This window comes from Myotis myotis, unplaced genomic scaffold (assembly GCF_014108235.1).
Source record: "Myotis myotis isolate mMyoMyo1 unplaced genomic scaffold, mMyoMyo1.p scaffold_m19_p_15, whole genome shotgun sequence".
In the NCBI taxonomy this organism is placed as follows: domain Eukaryota; kingdom Metazoa; phylum Chordata; class Mammalia; order Chiroptera; family Vespertilionidae; genus Myotis; species Myotis myotis.
Genome location: NW_023416319.1, coordinates 23,345,581 through 23,365,819, shown reverse-complemented (window position 1 = coordinate 23,365,819; position 20,239 = coordinate 23,345,581). Strand labels below are relative to the sequence as shown.

At 37.5% G+C, this 20,239-nt stretch overlaps 1 protein-coding gene across 3 annotated transcripts in view; it reads left to right on the top strand.

Annotated features, from left to right (window-relative positions):
- The window catches only part of KIF11 (kinesin family member 11), a 57,731-nt gene extending 43,504 nt beyond the window's left edge, over positions 1-14,227 (top strand). For 2 of the 3 annotated variants that reach the window (XM_036336595.1, XM_036336593.1), the window contains exons 17-22: positions 1,517-1,623; positions 4,448-4,727; positions 6,527-6,749; positions 8,736-8,887; positions 10,392-10,508; positions 13,147-14,227. In XM_036336595.1, coding sequence (XP_036192488.1) covers positions 1,517-1,623; positions 4,448-4,727; positions 6,527-6,749; positions 8,736-8,887; positions 10,392-10,508; positions 13,147-13,278 — 1,011 coding nt within the window. In that variant the 3' untranslated portion in view covers positions 13,279-14,227. The remainder of the gene's footprint in view (positions 1-1,516; positions 1,624-4,447; positions 4,728-6,526; positions 6,750-8,735; positions 8,888-10,391; positions 10,509-13,146) is intronic. The other variant, XM_036336594.1, reaches the window with a different exon arrangement.
- The last annotated feature ends 6,012 nt before the right edge of the window (positions 14,228-20,239 follow it).

The window sequence follows — 20,239 nt, the reverse complement described above, 5'->3', positions numbered from 1 at the left end:
AATATATATATATATATATATATTTTTTTTTTTAATATATTTTATTGAGTTTTTACAGAGAGGAAAGGAATGAGATAGAGAGTTAGAAATATCGATGAGAGAGAAACATCAACCAGCCGCCTCCTGCACACTCCCCACCGGGGACATGCCCGCAACCAAGGTACATGCCCTTGACCGGAATCGAACCTGGGACCTTTCAGTCCGCAGGCCGACGCTCTATCCACTGAGCCAAACCGGTTTCGGCTGAAATATATTTTTATTATTTCAGAGTAAAAGGAAATGGGAGAGAGAGATAGAAACTTCCCTGATGAGAGAGAATCATGGATCGGCTGTGTGCTGTAAGGCCCCCACTGGGGATCGAGCCCACAACCCTGGCCTGTGCCCTTGATCAGAATCGAATCTGGGACCTTTCAGTTCACAGGCCAACGCTCTATCCACTGAGTCAAACCGGCTATGCGGGCATGAATCAGTATTTAGAACAGATCATCCTACAGTGGTGCTGGTGGTGATTATATTGCCTGAAAGGCATTTATTTTTGAGGGGATCTTCTATATATTTCTTGAATATATTCCGGCAATTTGAAATTGCAGCAATTTCTTATACCCTCAGCATAGGGAATTTACCTTACACCTGCCTAGAATTTTTTAGGCATATATTCTAAGGTACATCAACTCTTTATAAATTAACTGTTTTGAAATGTTTAAAATTAGTAATCAAATGTTTAAAAACAAACAAAATACCTATGATCTGAAAAGTATTTTAACATGGATGGTTTGATTTCCCTATTTAAGGAAGCAAGTTTACTAAGTGAGCACTAACAAAACAATTATGTAAAACTCTGAACACCTATTTACATATAAGTAAATCTGATAATATCTGCATTTCCCTCTACTCTGAGACTAGTAAAAATACTGGCAGACTTTATTCATAATCAAAATGTTAGATAAGTTTTTATCAGCTACTGTCTTATTCAAAGATGGACTGAACAGTGAATAAGGCTGGGTGCCTTTTCAACTCTTGGTTTTTACTACAAGTCCTTAGCATGTTGTGAGCCTATAAGAGCTTGTTTTTAAAGATGCCAAGTATGAGCAAAGGTCATACTCTATATTGACATTTTATTAATGTCATCCAGCTAGATTCTGTAAAATGTTTCAGCTCTAGTAATTGATAACAAAATCTAAGAATTTTGGACTGCTTGACTGATGAGATTATCAGCATTACTTTTTCCTTCCAGTATTGTTATCAATTAAGAAACAACTGTATGTATCTGTCAAAGTGGTTCTCAAACATAATGTATTTGGTTAGTTAAGAGGTATATAGTTGCTAATTTTAAAAAAATCCTATAAAATCTTTTTAATATCAACTTCTACTGCTTCCCTCTATGGGAAAGAGGTAAAGATCTCTTGTAAGGAATTTATGTAAATCTCACCTATGGAAAAATACTTCATGTCAGGGTAGAAAAAAAGTTCAAGTGTCATAATTTCAATCTTTTCCCTTCCCCACACCTTTCTTACAGGAACTTTGCCAGTTAATCAATCTTTGGGGAGAGAGATTCTGTGCTTTGGAGGAAAAGTGTGAAAACATTCAGAAACCACTTCATAATATCCAAAAAAATACAGAGCAGTAAGTTGTTTTAAAATTCTATTTAACTTTTCTCTGCCTGAAATTATTTTCAGAATAAAAAGCTTCAAATAGTACAAAAACAATCAACCCAGTTTCTCATTTAACATTTTTTAAAAAATACATTTTATTGATTTTTTTACAGAGAGGAAGAGGGAGGGATAGAGAGTTAGAAACATCGATGAGAGAGAAACATCGATCAGCTGCCTCCTGCACACCTCCTACTGGGGATATGCCCGCAACCAAGGTACATGCCCTTGGCCAGAATCGAACCTGGGACCTCTCAGTCCGCAGGCTGACGCCCTATCCACTGAGCCAAACCGGTTAGGGCTCATTGAACATTTTATTATGCTTGCTTTATCATTCTTATTCCTCTCATTTCTCCCCTCTAAAATATATGTATATATGTATCTTTTCTGAACTAGCTGAGAATGTATTATAGATGTAATTGCACACTTTCCAATAAATACTTCAATGTGTATTTCCTAAAAACAAGAATAACTCTGTTATATAACCATAGTGTAATTATTTTAAATCAGAAAATTAATATTGATAACTGCCATTACCTAGTATGCACACCTAATTCAAATTTTGTCAATTGTCTCACTAGTGTTCTTTATAGGAAAAGGAATTTTCCTCTTGGTCCAGGATTTAATCCAGGATCATGCATTGCATTTGTCATGTCTCGAGTGTCCTTTAATCTGGAGTTGTTTAGTTTTTGTCTTTCATGACCTTCCTTTTTTCAGGACTAGAATATTTATGTCCCTCAGTTGGGGGACCCTTTTACTCCCTTTAACCTCTCCCTCCCTATCCCTCTTCCTCTCTGTTAACCACCATACTGTTATCTGTGTCTTTGAGGTTGTTTGTTTGTTTTTATTTGTTCATTTGTTGCTTTCTACAAGTTTGTTAATGACATATGTGACTCAATGTTATATTTCTATTGAACAGAGCTGCTGTAGAATTCTGGCTAGCACCTGACTTACTACCTAACTCCCATCATCTGTTTTTCAGTCCTGTTTTTGGTACATGTTCCATTCTGAACTCTTCTTTCTTGAATCTGAATCTAGAAAGTGTTTCCCAACTTTGTTTTCCTAGTGTCTAGACTTAGGATTTCTAGCTTATTCCATAGCTTGGAAAGAAATACTAGGAGTAAGATTGAAATAGAAAGGGAAGGGAACTACGGTATACTTTCTTTAAGGCCTAGGCAAGTCATTTTTCCTATCTTTCTGGCATTGTGTGCATGTAAAAGAATTAATCAGGCGTAGAGCCCAGGAATCTAGGTGAGATACTGAAGTTTGAGACCTGCTTTCGGCATTTACTGTCATAGTATGCAGTCACTTCTGAATAAGTTTCATCTTCCTACTAGGTTGCGATTCCTTGGGATAGATTTGTGTTGACAGTCTCCAAGTTTACCACTTAAACATTTTTTTCCAATCATTTCCACTTAACCTGAGGTTGAACTTTGGTTTTTAACACACTTGCTTACTCACTTGGTTTACTCACATGGTGTACCATCTAGTGGTAATAGACGGTAACTTTCATTCCTCAGTTTCATTCTGTGGTGCTATAGCCAGGGGTGGGGAACATCTAACCCGTGGGCCATATAAGGCCCTCAAAATCATTTGGTGTGGCCCTCCCAAGGCATTAGGGTTGAGTTAATAAAACGTTTGACCAAATATAACAGGCTAATTTTTAAGTCGATAATTTTGTATGGCTTTCAAATGATGTTATAAATATCCAAGTAGCCCTTGGCAGAAAAAAGGTTCCCCACCCTTGTGATATATGGTGATTTTGAAGACTATTAAAGAGAACCTGACTGAGAAGAGGAAGCCACATGAATTTTAAATGTATATTTTAACTGACATTAGGTTTATGTCAGGGTTACATTTGTGCTATGTGTATAGTTTGTCACACACCAATATTATTTTTTTAATTTTTTAAAAAATATTTTTTTATTGATTTCAGAGAGGAAGGGAGAGGGAGAGAGAGACAGAAACGTCAATGATGAGAGAGAATCATTGACCAGCTGCCTCCTGCACACCCCCTATTGGGGATTGAGCCAGAAACGCAGGCATGTGCCCTGACCGGGAATCAAACCATGACCTCCTGGTACATAGGTAGACGCTCAACCACTTAGCCACACTGGATGGACTTAAATTTTTTTATTCTTTACTTTTTAATATTTATTAATTAAATTGACATTGGTCAACATGAACATAGAGGTTTTAGGTGTGGGTTTCTAAGACCTGTATTTGTACTGTGTGCCCACCACCCCAAATCAAATCTTTTCTTGTCACCTTATATTAGCGCCCCCTTTCTATCGTTTTTAAATTATTAGAAAGCTTTATAGTTAACTTTTATAAAGTTTATAATTTTTATGATTTATGTCATAAACAAGGCAAAACTGCAAATGAACACAATGACTGTGGACCATTTAGGGACTAGACTAGAGGCTATAGATGCCCTTCAATAACATAATCTAGTAGGAGAAATAAAACATGTGGACAGATTTCATTTTGATAATTGTATAGTTAGTACTCTAAAAGGTACAAGTAAAGCATCATATCTGGAGGAGAGCCGAGAAAGGCCTTATGAGAAAAGATATTTTCAAAGGTCATCTAACGGCAGATGTGATGCCAGTCTGCTGTGAAAAGACACTGGCCAAAGCATTCCTTCTCCCCACGTGGAAGACTAGTAGGAACAAGGGCTCTGGAGCCAGACTGCCGGGTTTAAATATGCCATTTGTGAGCTGTGTGATCTTGGGCAAATTGTGTATCCTTTGAGTCTAAGTTTTCCATGTTAACAATGTTGGTCTCTTTTCCTATAGGAAATCTAAGGATATAATCAGCAAAACAAATTCTCACAGTACAAAGTTTTGTGCTGATTTTGATGGCTTATCACAGGAACTCAGACATTTTAACCAAGAAGGTACACAGTTGGTTGAAGAGTGTGCAAAACACTGTGATAAACTCAATAGCAACCTTGAAATAACATCTCAAGACATTAAACAGAGATGTGAGGCTCTGAACACAAGCGCACTTTGTTTTTCTGAACAGTGGCTATCTGGCTTAAATAAAAGGGAAGAGGAAATTCAGAACTTATTGGAGGTAATAACTTTGTAACTGGAACCTACTTTGGGGAAAAGAGTGATAAATTAAATATTCTTGGCTAAGGATTGGTTTAAAAACAAAAGACATTAAAAATATAATGAATGACAACATTTTAAAGTATATTATAGTTGGTATAACTTATACATGGTCTTGTTTCATGTATGTGTCTCCTAGGTCTCAAAATTATTTAGTGTTTGTCTGCTCTGTATCTGCTCTTGCTTTTTGACTTGTTAGTTCCTTCAGATAAGGGCACTCTGTCTTTTGAAGTATAATACCTTCCATTCTATATGCCTTTTATTTCTCTTCAGTACATTCAAATCTGTTACAGCTTTAAGTATTTAGGATGTTGTTCTGGTTGCTCAGAGGATACTTGACAGGTTTGTAGGTTTGTTTGAACTTAACACTTGCATGAGCCCTTTGTTGGCTTGGTTTTTCGTTCTGTGCAATAACAGGATTTCACTAATAATCTTAGGAATTAGGTAAAAGAATGTAAGTATTTTCAGCTACATAAGTTATTTTCACTAAAAGGAACCAGGGCTAATGAAGAAATAGCTGTTTTTAGGTTTGAAGCAGGAAATGAACCAAATGAGCCTAGAGATCTTGTCATACCAAATAATAAGGAAGCTATTAAAGATTAGTGGGGTTATGTCAAAAAGACTTAGGAGCTAACCTGATGAAACTCCTCTGTTTAAAGATGGTGTAATTTGAGCATAAAAAGTTTTCTACAATCGATTAAAATACATCAAATACATTAAAACTCATGAATTCATAGGTCTTCTGTGGAGCACGCTAGGGAAGCAGTGCATTAATCTGAAAACTGGTTATAAAGAGAAACAATTGAGCAGCCACCTGTCTCCCTCGAAAGAATTCTGTCTTGGGTTAGCAGGGTAATGGATGAAGAAAGATGTTTTGGTGCCTACACCCAAACCCATTGATTAATCGTAACGTAAAAATACAACCAGGTATTCTGTGCTTTCAGTACTACCTATGAAATATTTTTGCCAAAAAATTAAACCTAATTTAGATCAAGCCTTTGGGTCTAACTAGTTTGTAGAAAATACAGAAGACAAACATGAAAATATTGCATAGAGATGCAATTGACCAAATCCAGAATTTGAGATATTCAATAGAGCAAAGACCTGGTTTCTTCAACAACAAAAATTATTTTACAAGGAGAAAAGTATGAGGAAGGAGAAACCTGTATCAAAAGATTATGAAGACTAGAGGGCTTAAGTCCTAGTTTGTCTGGGTTGGTCCTCTTTTATATATCTTTTGTACTATGGAAATTATTACAAATGGCCCTTTCACTCTGCAAAATATTTCAGTTGGAATGACAAATTATATAGGACCTACTTAAGACATATCAAACAAATATGATAAATTCTGATTCAAACAAACAAGTTGTGAAAAACACTTGAGACAACTGGTGAATTTGAACAGTGATTAGACATTTGATGTAAAGAAATCCGTGTTAAATTTTTTGATGTGAGAATGTTCTTGAAAAGCTCTTCACTCTTACAGATATAGGCTGAAGTAAATGGATGAAATGATACAGGATCTGCTTCAAAAATAATCCTGAGGGGAAAAGGAGTAAATGGCCAATCTGGTTTGATTAAAACCCCATTTGTTGATAAATGTTGAGGCTGGGTAGTGAATACAGAGGTGTTAATTCTCTATTTTTGCATGTGTTTTTAAAACTTTTTATAGAAAATTTCAAGGTAAGGGGAAAAGATGTATTGAATAAAACACTGACAACTTTGATTTTAATAATAAAAGCTTATTTGCATTATTTACAGGTTGTAAACCAAAGTTGTGAGGCTTCAAGTTCAGAGATTACTGAAAAATTAAGTGAACATAAAGAAGTTAACGAGAACCACCGTAATAGTTTTCTTGGTCAGATAAATATTGACGAAGAAAAATTAATGGCACAAAATCTAGAACTTAATGAAACCATAAAAATTGGTTTGACTAAGCTTAATTGCTTTCTGCAACAGGATCTGAAACTGGATATCCCAACAGGTACTTTAAAAGGGGAATTGAATTGGTAAAATTTTTGAAGTTGATTCAACCTTATACAGTGCCACACGTTCAGGAAAACTAGATCCTGCCACAGCCTGATAGGAATTTACCATCACATGTAATCAACTCAAATATGGAAATATTAGAACCCTAAAATAGCTTTAACTAAGCATCCTATATAATAAAAGATAATATGCAAATTGACCGAACAGCAGAAGGACTGGTCGCTATGACGTGCACTGACCACCAGGGGGTAGATGCTCGATGCAGGAGCTGCCCCCTGGAGGCCAGTGCACTCCCACAGGGGGTGTGCCACTCAGCTAGAAGCTGGGCTGATGGCTAGTGAGCATAGCGGCATTGGCAGAAGCCTCTCCCGCTTCCCCAGCAGCGCTAAGGACATCCCTGAGGGCTCCAGGACTGCTAAAGGGCGCAGGCTGGGCTGAGGGACCCCCCTGCCGCCCGCCACAAGTGCACAAATGTCATGCACCAGGCCTCTAGTTAGAGATAATGATATAGGTGACATATACTCCTAAAAATTTGGGCATCATAATTCAGCAAAATTTTACCAACATTTGGGGAACTGGCTTTGTCTTAAGAGAGGACATTTTAAAAATAAACAAAATGAATCATCTATCTAGAACTGTAGTTTATTGAATTATATTCCTTTATTTTTTTGTTCATATAAAAATAAGAGCCTGGCTGGTGTTGCTCAGTGGTTAAGTGTTGACCCATGCACCAAGAGTGCACCAGTTCACTTCCCAGTCAGGGTGCATGCCTGGGTTGCTGGCTGGGTCCCCAATGAGAGGCGTGCAGAAGGCAGCTAATCAATGTTGATTTTTCTCATTGATGTTTCTGTCTCTCTCCTTCCTTCCTCTCTCTCTAAAGTCAATAAAAACTTTTTTAAAAACAACAACAGAGGAATGTAATTAAATAAGCCTATTTTAATGCAAAGCTTACCACATTGTACATTTCTTTTTTCTTTTCTCTTTATATTTCATTATTTTTTAAAATTTATTTTGGAGAATGAGAGAGAGAGAGAGAGAAAGAGAGAGAGAGAGAGAGAGAGAGAGAGAGAGAGAGAGAAACATTGATTTGTTGTTCCACTTATTTATGCATTCATTGGTTAAATTTTATATGTGCCCAGACCAAGGATTGAACCTGCAACCGTGGCATATCGAGATGATGCTCTAACCACCTCAGCTATTGGGCCAGGGCTACATTTTCTTATGTGTACCTCTCATTTTGTCATGGACTATTAGATTGGCATTTATGAATCACCATTTTGGGAGGTCAGAGGTTGCAAATGTCAGAGTAGGCTATACTGATTCAGGGAAGCCAGTATGGAAGAAAGTTTAACAAGCTATTTAGTACAGGATGAGTAATTGAGTTATTCATTGGATTGTGGTAATGGTTGCCTACCCTGGAAATTTACTAAAAATTCAGTAAATTTTATGTTAAATCAATACTTAAAACCTTTTTTAAAAAAGCAAGTATTTGATACTAAGTATTTTTCCCCCAAGAGTCCTATAATATTTTTTTCAATAAAATTAGGAATATAAATGTTAAGCCAAAAGGTAAATACTCATGTAAATTATGAGAGTATGAGTTCATTATAAAGAAATTTAACTGGTTAATATTTAGCTCCCACCAAATTTACAGTGAAATGAGTATCCCTATCAAAGTGATCATGTTAGGAAAACTACTCTTATTCCAAAAATGGTGCCATTTCTCAGAACATTCTGACTCCTTTCAAAGCCTGTAACACGTCTTTTGAGCAGCCTCAGAGATGTAAAAACTTTATGTTTTGGGGTAGGTTGAATCTTGAAAACAAATTGTGTCTATTTAAGATCAGTTGTCAAGTTAGGAAATATTAGTTGTAAGTAATATATGCCTAACAGGTGACAAGACTAGTATAATTTCTAATAAAAAAATCTTATTTACATCCCACACTTCAATTTTTTCCCACTTAAATGTTGTCTACTAAAGGAACAACACCACAGAGGAAAAATTATTTATACCCATCAACACTGTTGAGAACTGAACCACGTGAACTGCTCCTTGATCAGTTGGAAAGGAAACAACCTGAGCTGTTAGTGATGCTAAGCTGTTCAGAAAACAATCCAGAAGACACCAGTCAGGTAAAATTTAAAGAATCATAATTTTAGAACTCTCATAAACTCTTGATGTCATTGATTTCACATGAAGAATTTTATTCTTTTCCTTTCAATTCTACCCTATCTCTCATTCATAATAGTTGTCTGACCATTAAACATGTTTCTTTTAATCTGGACATTTTTAAATAATTAGACTAATGGATAATGTAATAATAACTACTTTTTATGTTGTGCTTATGTGCCAGATATGGTTCTAAGCACTATACATATATATTTACTGAGTTAATAATTCTCTCAATAACCCTGTGAGGTGGGTGCTGGTACTGTCCTCATTTTGTAGGCGAGGAAACTAAGAATTATATAGTCCCAAGTCACAAGGATGGAGTTGCAATTAGAATCTAGACAAGCTCCACAATCTGTGCTCTGAAATATACTAATTATAGAATAGTTGGGAAATCAAAAAGGGACAAAGAAGAAAATAAAAAGAAACTATAATCCCAGTATTCTGAGAATACCACTTTTAACATTTTATTTTAGGTACTTCTCTATATGAAAGCATTAGGGGTTATTTTCATTAATTTGTGAACTTTCTACTAATTTTATTGAGGTTTAACTTATACAGTGGATATTGTGTTTTGTCTTTTGTTTTTTAATCCTTACCCAAGGAGTTATTTTTTCCATTGATTTTTTTCTTTTTTAAGAGAGAGTAGAGGGGAAGGGGCGCGGGGGCCGGAGAAACATTGATTGGTTGCCTCCTGCTAGATCAGTGGTTCTCAACCTGTCGGTGGCAACCCCTTTGGGGGTTGAACGACTCTTTCACAGGGATCGCCTAAGACTATCGGAAAACACATATATAATTACATATTGTTTTTGGGATTAATCACTATGCTTTAATTATATTCCATTTGTAACAATGAAAATACATCCTGCATATCAGATATTTACATTATGATTCATAACAGTAGCAACATTACAGTTATGAAGTAGCAGCGAAAATAATTTTATGGTTGGGGGTCACCACAACATGAGGAACTGTATTAAAGGGTTGCGGCATTAGGAAGGTTGAGAACCACTGTGCTAGAGCCTCAACTGGGACCAGGGATTGAATTTGCAACCAAGGTACATGCCCTTGACAGGGAATTGAACCTGTGACCCTTTGGTCGGTGGGCCGACGCTCTAACCACTGAGCAAGCCAGAGCTATTGTGTTATTTTCAAAGAAGAAAACTGCCTTTACTTTTGGGAAGATTTTTTTTTTTTTTAAATATATTTTATTGATATTTTACGGAGAGGAAAGGAGAGAGATAGAGAGTTAGAAACATCGATGAGAGAGAAACATCGATCAGCTGCCTCCTGCACATCTCCCACTGGGGATATGCCCGTAACCCAGGTACATGCCCTTGACCGGAATCGAACCTGGGACCTTTCAGTCCGCAGGCCGACGCTCTATCCACTAAGCCAAACCGGTTTCGGCTTTGGGAAGATTTTTAAGCCCTTGGACTTAATCACCTACCCAGCTTCTTATTTTAGGACTCGAATGAAGAAAAGGCAGTTCTGGAGCACACTATTGAAGAACCTTTAAATCAAGAGCCATCTGTAAATGCTAGTGTGGATTGTTCCTCAAGTAGTGGGGTTCCGTTTTTCCAGGTACCTGATTATATCCTATCAGATAACTCTTCCACATCTGGTATAAGTCAGTCATTTGCTATTCAACATAAAGGCATTACTTTTAGTAGGTCGAACAGCAAAATATTTTCAGCTATTCCTTTGGAATGGCTTGTTAATTTCTCTGATTTAAATTATTTACACAAATTAGATCATTGTACCAGGGGTTTTCTGTAGGATAAATAAAGGCTAAAATTGACTTAGTCTCCATCTTCAGTTGGTAATCTTCAGCTGTCCCTTTCTGCCTTTTACATACTCAGAATGGATACTGAGAGTGGTTGTTTCTCTTCCCTCCACCTTTGACCTAGAAGTCCTGGAGCCTTTCTCTGCCCATAATCAGACTTTGAGAGCTATGAGGTTTATAAGACTGAGAGACCAAAGGCCTCTCGAGTTATATTAGTGATTTCTTCTGCCGAGGCTTTGGCCATGTTAACAATTCCCCCATGTTTCCTGAGCTCCTTGTGGGCCTTGATCTTGTGCAGTTAAATCCTGTAACGTCTCTTACCTGCTTTTATTATTTTTTTTAATTCTCACCCGAGGATATTTTTTCATTGATTTTTAGAGAAAGTGGAAGAGAGAGGGAAAGACAAAGAGAAATATTAATGTGAGAGAAACACATCGGTTGGTTGCCTCCTGCACACGCCCTGACCAGGGCTGGGCTGGGGAAGCACCTGTAACTTAACCAAGGTATGTGCCTTTGACCGGAATCAAACCCTTCAGTCTGCAGGCCGATGCTCTATCCACTGAGCCAAACCGGCTAGGTCTTTTACCCCTATCTAAACCCTTTTGGGAATATGGCACTATAAACTGCCTAGCACCTTTCACCTATTTTGAAGACATGAGCCTAGACAGTCTGTGAAGTAAGGACTCCCTTACATAGGACATGGATGTCTCCGTTTTACAGTTGAAGGGCTGCTTCTGACATGTATATACTTATACCTGTTTCTGATAGACTTGCAGGTCTTTTCACCAAGGTCTGAAGATCCCACCCCTAATTTAAAAAAATATATATTTTTTAATTGACTTCAGAGAGGAAAGGAGAGGAAAAGAGATGTCTATATATATAAAAGCCTAAGCGACCATTATGACTGGATGAACAGCCAGTAGCTATGACACGTACTGACCACCAGGTGGCAGATGCTCAATGCAAGAGCTGCCCCCTGGTGGTCAGTGTGCTCCCGCAGTCAACCTCCCGCAGTCGCAGTCAACCTCCCGCAGTCGGCCAACTTCTCATGGTCCCTCCCCCCAGCCGGCTGGCCCCGATTAGGAATGGACGAGATGGTCCCGATTGGCCCTGATCACCCGCCAAGCCGAGGGACCCCACCTGTGCATGAATTCGTGCACCAGGCCACTAGTAGAAATATAAATGATAAGAGAGAATCATTGATTGGCTGCCTTCTGCATGCCCCCCCACAGGGGATCGAGCCCACAACCTGGCATGTGTCCTGACTGGGAATTGAATCCTGACCTCCTGGTTCATGGGTCGACGCTCAACCACTGAGCCATGCCAGCCGGGCTCCATCCCTAATTTAAGATGATAAAACTTCTTGCTCAGATTCTATTAAATTCCTCTTTGTCTGCCTAAGGCAGTTTCATCCCCAAATTCTTACTTTTGTTTTATTCTTTACTAGTAGAGAACTCTATATTTCTTTCCATTTTTCAACTCTCATATCTTACAAAGTTAAGAAAAGGGGAAGAGTTAAAAGAAGTTCATTACTGTTTGGAAATCTGTTCATTATTACTGTTTAACTAGGCTTAGTGGTTCAGCTATGGCAAGGAAGCCCCTACAGTACTGGGAAAGATTTGGAATTGGATTTTAGACCTTTAGCTAAAGCCTGGAAATTATTTTCCCCCTGATAGTATTCTTTTGGGGTGGAGGTTAGTTTTCTGGGTTTGAAACTCTAAAATAGTTTATGATTTGTCTCAGCATTGATAACTGGAACTACAATGATTATCAGCCATCTCTTAGAGCAAGTATGAGGATTTCAATGAAATATACATCTCCAAATGAACTAAGTTTAAATAAAAGATAAAGTTTTTTAAAAAATGTGTTAAGGTAGCCCATATACCTCTGCTTAAAATAGTATTGCCCTTTTTTTCATGATAGCACATCTTTGTTTTCCCAGGATTTCTTCACAGCAGCACTATTGATATTTTGAGCTGGATAGTCCTTTGTTGTGGTGGCTGGTCCTCTGTGCTGTGTATTTTATGTTTAGCAGTATTTCTGGCTTCTACCCATTAGGAGCCAATAGCACCCCCTAGTTTAATAACCAAAAATGCCTTCAGGCATTATGAACTGTCCCCTAGGGTGGGGGAGGAGGGGCAACATTGCTCCCTGTTGAGAATCACTATTCTACAGTAAAATCTGTGATTAGGCTTTGGAGTATCATATAGAAAATTAATATTTCTCTCCACTCCTTCCATTGGTGGTAAAATGAAGCAGGCATTCATTTCTACTTGCCAGACAGATTATTAGTTCAAATTTGTGCTGAGTCTTTTTGGAAGTTCTCCACACTTAATTTCTTGGCTATAATCCATAGAATTTTGAAAATAAGAGTATAGCTAATATGTATCAAATGTTAACTTTATATTGACTTAATTTATCCCCTTACATCTACAGCATAAAAAATCATATGGAAAAGACAAAGAAAACAGAGGCATTAATCCAGTGGAGAGGTCTAAAGTAGAAGAAACTACTGAACAGTCGGTTACAAAGAGCAGATTACCTCTACGAGCCCAGATAAATCTTTAGTTAACTCGAGGGTTTTAAATTTTATTTTTAATTAAAATGAAAAAACCCATAACTCCAGAACCTTGAGCCTTGTGTATAGATTAAAAACAAATAGAAAATATCAAGGCAATATTGTAAATTAAGTTGAATTTAATGTGTTCCCATTTTTTCTGTTATTCTGTAGTTCACAGTGTATTAAGTGGGTTTCATTTGGGATTTGCATTGAGTAAACATGTATTTCTAGCTTTGGATATAAAATTGTCCTTTTATAACAAATGAAAAATATTTTTGTCTATTACTAAATAGCAAATATATAGGAGCTGCACTATTCTTCTAGGCTTGAACGGTAATTATCACCAATGCTTGGTCTTGGGAAGGACCATCTCCTTTCTTTTATTTTTTATTTTTTATTTTTTTACTATGATTGAATTATGTCTATATTTGCTTGCCTCCTTCCTTAGACTTTGCCATTCTGCCTTCTTAAGTTCACTTTCTCCCCTTTTATTTGTCAGTAAACCATTTGTCGAGCTCCAGGTTGGTATTCATTTATTATGGGGTAGCCAGAATTTTACCTTGCTATCTTTAATGCTTTTTTATGGTTGTCTCTGAAATCACTGTCGACAATAAGCATAACCCAAGGAGGTCCTTTCAGTTGTTTACTTTACCCCCTAGACATGCAAGCATTTAATTCCTTTATGAGGCCTGACACATGAGCCTCCACTGAGTTCATAAAAAGCCAGCTTCTTTAGAATATAGATTGCTGTTATGGGAGAACTACCTAAATCTCTGATTAATGGCTGTGTGACCCCATTTTAATGCCTGTGTCTTACACAGAAAGTCACAGTAGTTTAAGGGCTTTTTTTTTTTTTTTTTTTTTTTTTTTTTAGTTTAAGGGCTTTTTGAAGCTATTAATTATGACTATAATTTGTATTCTTTTGTTTACCTGATAAAACTTGTTCTTTGTATATAATAAAATGTGCATATGTGTATTTTTTTCTATTGAAATCTTAATCTTTAGAAGAGCTTTGATAATTTTGATCTGGCAACCAAATTTCTGGAAGTTGAGATATTTCAACATGAAGAACCAGAACACTTAGAAGAAATCAATTAGTCCCTCCTTATCCACAGTTTTGCTTCTGTGGTTTCATTCACAGTTACCCACGGTCTGAAAATATTAAATGGAAAATTTAAGAAATAAACAATTCATAAATTTTTAAATTGTGTGCCTTTCTGAGTAGCATGGGGAAATCTTGTGCCGCCCTATTCCATCCCACTTGGGGTGTGAATGGTCTTTGCCCAGCATATCCAGTAGTGGTGTCCACAATCAGATTGCTGCAATGTAGCAGTGCTTGTTTTCGAGTAACCCTTATTTAATGTCCTCAAGATGTAAGAGTACTGATGCTGGCAATTTGCATATGCTAAAGAGAAGCTGTAAAGTGCATCCTTTAAGTGAAAAGTTGGAAGTTCTCAACATAATAAAAAAAATATTCTTTTTTTTTTTTTAAATATATTTTATTGATTTTTCACAGAAAGGAAGGGAGAGAGATAGAAAGTTAGAAACATCGATGAGAGAGAAACATCAATCAGCTGCCTCCTGCACATCCCCCACTGGGGATGTGCCCACAACCCAGGTACATGCCCCTGACCGGAATCGAACCCGGGACCCCCCAGTCCGCAGGCCCACGCTCCATCCACTGAGCCAAACCGGTTTCGGCAAAAAAATATTCTGAGGTTGCTAAGATCTATGGTTACAAATTTTCTATCTGTGAAATTGTAAAGAAGGAAAGAAATTTGTGCTAGTTTTGCTTTACCTCAAACACTGCAAAAGTTATGGCCACAGACAGTGTTTGATAAGTGCTTAGTTAAGATAGAAAAGGCATTAAATGTGTGGGTGGAAGACATGAATAGCAAACATTTCAGAAAACATTGAGCCTATACAAACTCTAAGGAATCTTCTGAAATGAGTAACACCAAGCTATTTACTGCAAACCAGGGATGGTTACACATTCAGGAATAGGTTTTGGACTGAAAAATGTAAAAATTACTCGAGAGGCTGTGTCTGCTGATGGAGCTGCTACCACATTTCTGCCAGAGTTGAAGTTGACTAGATTCCGTTTCAGGGCATCCACTGGGGGTGGTGGAATGTTACCCTGCAGGTAAGGGGGAACTGCTTTATGCACAGTGAATTTTGTGCCCAGGTTAAGTATAAAGTTAGAGAGGTTTGACTTTGATACTAAATAAAACCAAATCCTATTGGAGAATTAGAAAACGGGCTATTTTGAGGAATAAATTTATCTTTCAGAGGTGCTATCTTTATGAAAATGATATTTTTCTACAAAATCAGATGTCAACACAAGCTATGGATAATATCTAATAAAATAAATTGCTCTCAGTAAATCCATGATTAATAAATTTGATTTCTCCATTAACTTGCTTGCCCCATTATTTCTTATCTGGCAATGGGTATATTTTCAGAGTTAAGCAAATTGTATTAAAATTTCTAAAATAAACTTCTGTACAGAAACTACCAAGGAAGAAGGGCCTTGGTAAAACCCCAGGCTCTAGTTCCACTCCACAGGGCTACACCGTGGTGCAGGAATAACGAGAAATAGATTGGTTCTCACAGGGCCTGCCGTCCAGCTAAGTTCTCATTCCCTGACTATGTTAAAGTTATCTAGGAATGCTGATGCAACTAGTTTAATTACCTTACAGAAGCAAAAATAAATATCTGGAGAATTTAAACATTCAGAGCCTTAAATTAGCTCTACAAAGTTACATGTGCCATGTCAAAAAATAACCATTGGCAAAAATAGATAGCTTTAAGGACCCTTTCCACCTTAGAGGTAAAAAAAAAACCCCAAACATTCAGAAACAGCTTTGTCAGAATTCTGGGAACATTTACAGCAACCAAAAAATGCGGAGTCAAGAAAAAGGCAAGCTAAAAACTAGGCAAGCTTTTTAGTGTTTTACATGCCCTTGTTCCATCCCTTACCCAGCTCTGGGTGGTCTTGAAGATAAGACAGCAGCCCGTGTTTTCGGAGTGACACCTTGGTTCCTGGTCCCAAGGAAGCAGATAGGATAATCTAAAAAATTTGTTCTAACCTATCTGGCGCCTCCTGTAGGAGGGAAGCAAGGCCCTTTCCTTTGTTTCATCTAACTCAGAACTTGGGGGTGGGGGGGGAGTGGGAGGGGTTGGGAGGGAGGTGACAGGCATTTCTTTAAAATATTGTAAGGCAAATGAACAACCTGCTGCCTCCTGGGGCAAAGGCTTACAGCTGAAGTAAAGAAAGTGCCAACATCTTGAGGAAAAAATAGGGAGAATTTATTAAAGGAAAGGAGGCCAGTCAAAAACCCTTTTGGGAAACCCTTTACGTTCAGGCCCTTTACGTTAAGGCAGATTAAAATGGCCTGCGTAGGCGTTTGAAGGTGTGCTCCAACACAGCCAATAGACAAAGACTGGGAGGATCATTTTCTTTTCAAAAGATTCTTGTTTCGGAATTTTAAAAAAATATTTTTTTTTATTGATTTCAGAGGAAGGGAGAGGAAGAGAGAAACATCCATGATGAGAATAATTGATCAGCTGCCCCCTACTGGGGATGGAGCCCGCAACCGAGGCAAGTGCCCTTGACCGGAATAGAACCCAGGACCCTTCAGTCCACAGGCTGATGCTCTATCCAGTGAGCCAAACCAGGGCTTGTTTTAGTAATTTTTTAGGCTACTGGCATTTAAGAAAATCTCTGTCAACACACTAGCTGAACACAAGCAAAAGGAAGAGACTTCAGAGACTACATAAGTCAAAGAATTGAGACTTTACACACACACAAAAAAAGTTTGCAAAAGTCACTAAACAAATTGCTACAGCTCACAATAAGCAACAAAAACCCTAGGCATGAAAAAACCGATTTCCAGAGTTACCACATTATAATATTCAAAATGTTTTATTTTTAACCAAAAACTAAGAAGCATGCAAAGAAACAAAGTATGGCCCATTCAAAGAAGAAATTACATAAACCATCCCTATGGAAACACAAACATTGGACTTTAAGTCAACTGACTCAAATATGTTCATAGAGTTAAAGGGAATCCAGGAGAACAAATAGAGGACATCAATAAATAAATTTTTAAAAACCATACAAGCTTTGGCCAGTGTGGCTCAGTTGGTTGGGCATCCTATGTGCACAGAAAGTTTGCTGGTTCAATTTCCGATCTGGATACATACCCAGGTTGAAGGCCTGATCCCCTAGTAGGGGGCATGTGGGAGGCAGCCAATTGATGATCTCGCAATGTTTCTCTCCCTCTTCCTTCTCTCTCTAGAAAATCAATAAAAAATCTTTTAAAAAACACCATGCAAATTAATTTGGAGCTGCAAGGTCTAACTGAAAAGAAAGAAGTCACTAGAGGTTTCCAGTAGATGTGAGCCAATAAACTTGAAGCTAGGTCAATTGAAAATGTCCAGTTGGAGTAGCAGAAAGAGAAAAGTATGAAGGAAAACCAGATAGAGCCCAGGAGATCTATGGAGCACAATGAAGCATACCGACATTTGCAAAAAGGGGAGTATCAAAGGAGAGGAGAGAAAGGGGCAAAAAGAATACTTGAAGAAATAATGGCTGCAAACTTCTCAGATTTCTTAAACCACTTGAATCTACACATCCCAGCAGCTCAACAAACCAAACTGAATCGAATAAACTCAGAGACCCACAACAGACATTATAATCAGACTGTCAGAAGCTGAAGACAGAATCTTGTAAACAGCAATGGAGTAATCAGGATAACGCCAATCAAAACCACAATGAGATACCATATTAATCCACAAGGATAGCTATAGTGAAAAAATAAAGTGTTGAAGTTTACAACAGGAACCCTTGGACAATGTTGGGAATGTAAAATGGATCAGCCACTGTGGAAAAGCTTGGTGGTTCCTAAAAAAGTGAAACAATCACCATATGACCCAACAATTCCACTCCTATGTGTCTACCCAAGAGAAAGGAAAAAATTCCTCCACACAAATATTTGTACATAAATGTTCATAGCAGCATTATCACAATAGTCAAATGGTATTAACAGCCTAAGTGCTCATCAATGTATGAATGGGTAAATAAAAGGTGGTAAATACAAGGGATTATTACTCAGCCATAAAAATGAAGTATGGATACATGCTACTAACTATGAGGATGAACCTTGAAAATAAAATGCTAAGATTAAAGAAGTGCGAGGCAAAAGTTTATATATTGTATGCTTCCGTTTAAATGGAATATCCAGAATAGGCAAATTCATAGAAACAGGTTGGTATTTGCCAAAGCTGGTTGAAGGGGGGAAAGGGCCGACTGCTTAATGAGTATGGTGTTTTCTTTGGGGATGTTGGAAATTTGTTGGCACTAGATAGATGGGGTGGTTGTACAACATTGTGAATACACGAAATGCCACTGAATTGTGTACTTTAAATGGATTCATTAAAAAATTTTAATTGAGGTATAATGGACATATACCATGTAAGTTTCAAGTGTACAACATGTGATTCAATATTTGTATACATGGCACAATGACCACCAAAATAGTCTTAAAATTATTCATTTTTCTATTATGTGATTTGACCTAAAAATAAAAGGTATTCACAATAAAAAGGGACTCCTATCATCTATTGGAGAAGTAATTGAATCACAGAGGCATCAATATTAGAATTAATTAATAAAGAGAAAATAGTTCTAAAATGCTACAATTTAAAAATACCCTAAAAATAAAACAAAATAAAAATATCAAAAAGAGGAAAAAATAAAAACGTATACATCATGTGCCCATAAAACACAGCTGTTTACACTCCTTTAAAAAATAACCTAGTAGCTCTTCTCATCAGCAGCCTGCGGTGATCTCTGAAAATGGCTTGCTATTCACTTGATCCAGAAAACCCCACAAAATCATGCAAATCAAGAGGTTCAAATCTCTGTGTTTGCTTTAAGGACACTTGTGAAACTGCACAGGCCATCAATGGTAAGCATATCCAAAAAGCCACCAAGTATCTGAAAGATGTGACTTTATAGAAGCATTGTGTGCCATCCTGTTGTCACGATAGTGGAGTTGGTAGGTATGCCCAGGCCAAACAGTGGGGCTGAACTCAGGGTTGGTGGCCCAAAAAGAGTGCTGAATTTTTGCTGCACTTGCTTAAAAATGCAGAGAGTGATGCTGAACTTTTGGGGTTTAGATGTAGATTCTCTGGTCATTGAGCACATCCAGGTAAGTAAATGTTGAATGAAAGCTCCCAAGATGTGGCACCGAAGTTACAGATTAACCCATACATGAGCTCTCCCTGCCACACTGAGATGATTCCTACTGAAAGGAGGAGATTGTTCCTAAACCAAGACGAGGAGACTATGTGGAAGAAAAAGATATCCCAGAAGAAACTGAAGAAACAAAACCTTATGGCCCAGGAGTGAATTCAGCATAAAATAAATGTTAATAAATGTAAAAAGAGAGGACCCTGACTGGGTAGCTCAGTTGGTTGGAGCATTGTCCTGTTGCACCAAGGTTGCAGATTTGCTCCCTGGTCAGGGTAGCAGGGCACATACAAGAAACAACCAATGAATGCATATTTAAGTGAAACAACAAACCGAAGCTGATCTGGTAAGAAAAAAAAATAGGCACAAAAGAAAAAAAAATAGGTATAAGTTTATTCATTCACACCAGACGGCTATTGTTGTATTGGCTGTTGCCATTGTTTTTGACAATCTTAGGGCAAAGAGGTCAGGCATTGCAGGTTTTAAAAATTCTGGTATCGCTTCTCGGCCTTTTGGCTAAGATCAAGTGTAAAAATTCTGGTGGCACATCAGTGCGCAGTGGCACACTGGCTGAAAATCGCTGTTAGACCATAAAACAAGTCTCAATCAATTGAAAAGGACTGAAGTTATACGAAGTTTGTTTCCCAGCTACAATGGAATGAAATTAGATATCAGTAACAGAAGGACATTTGAGAAATTTACAAATATGAGCA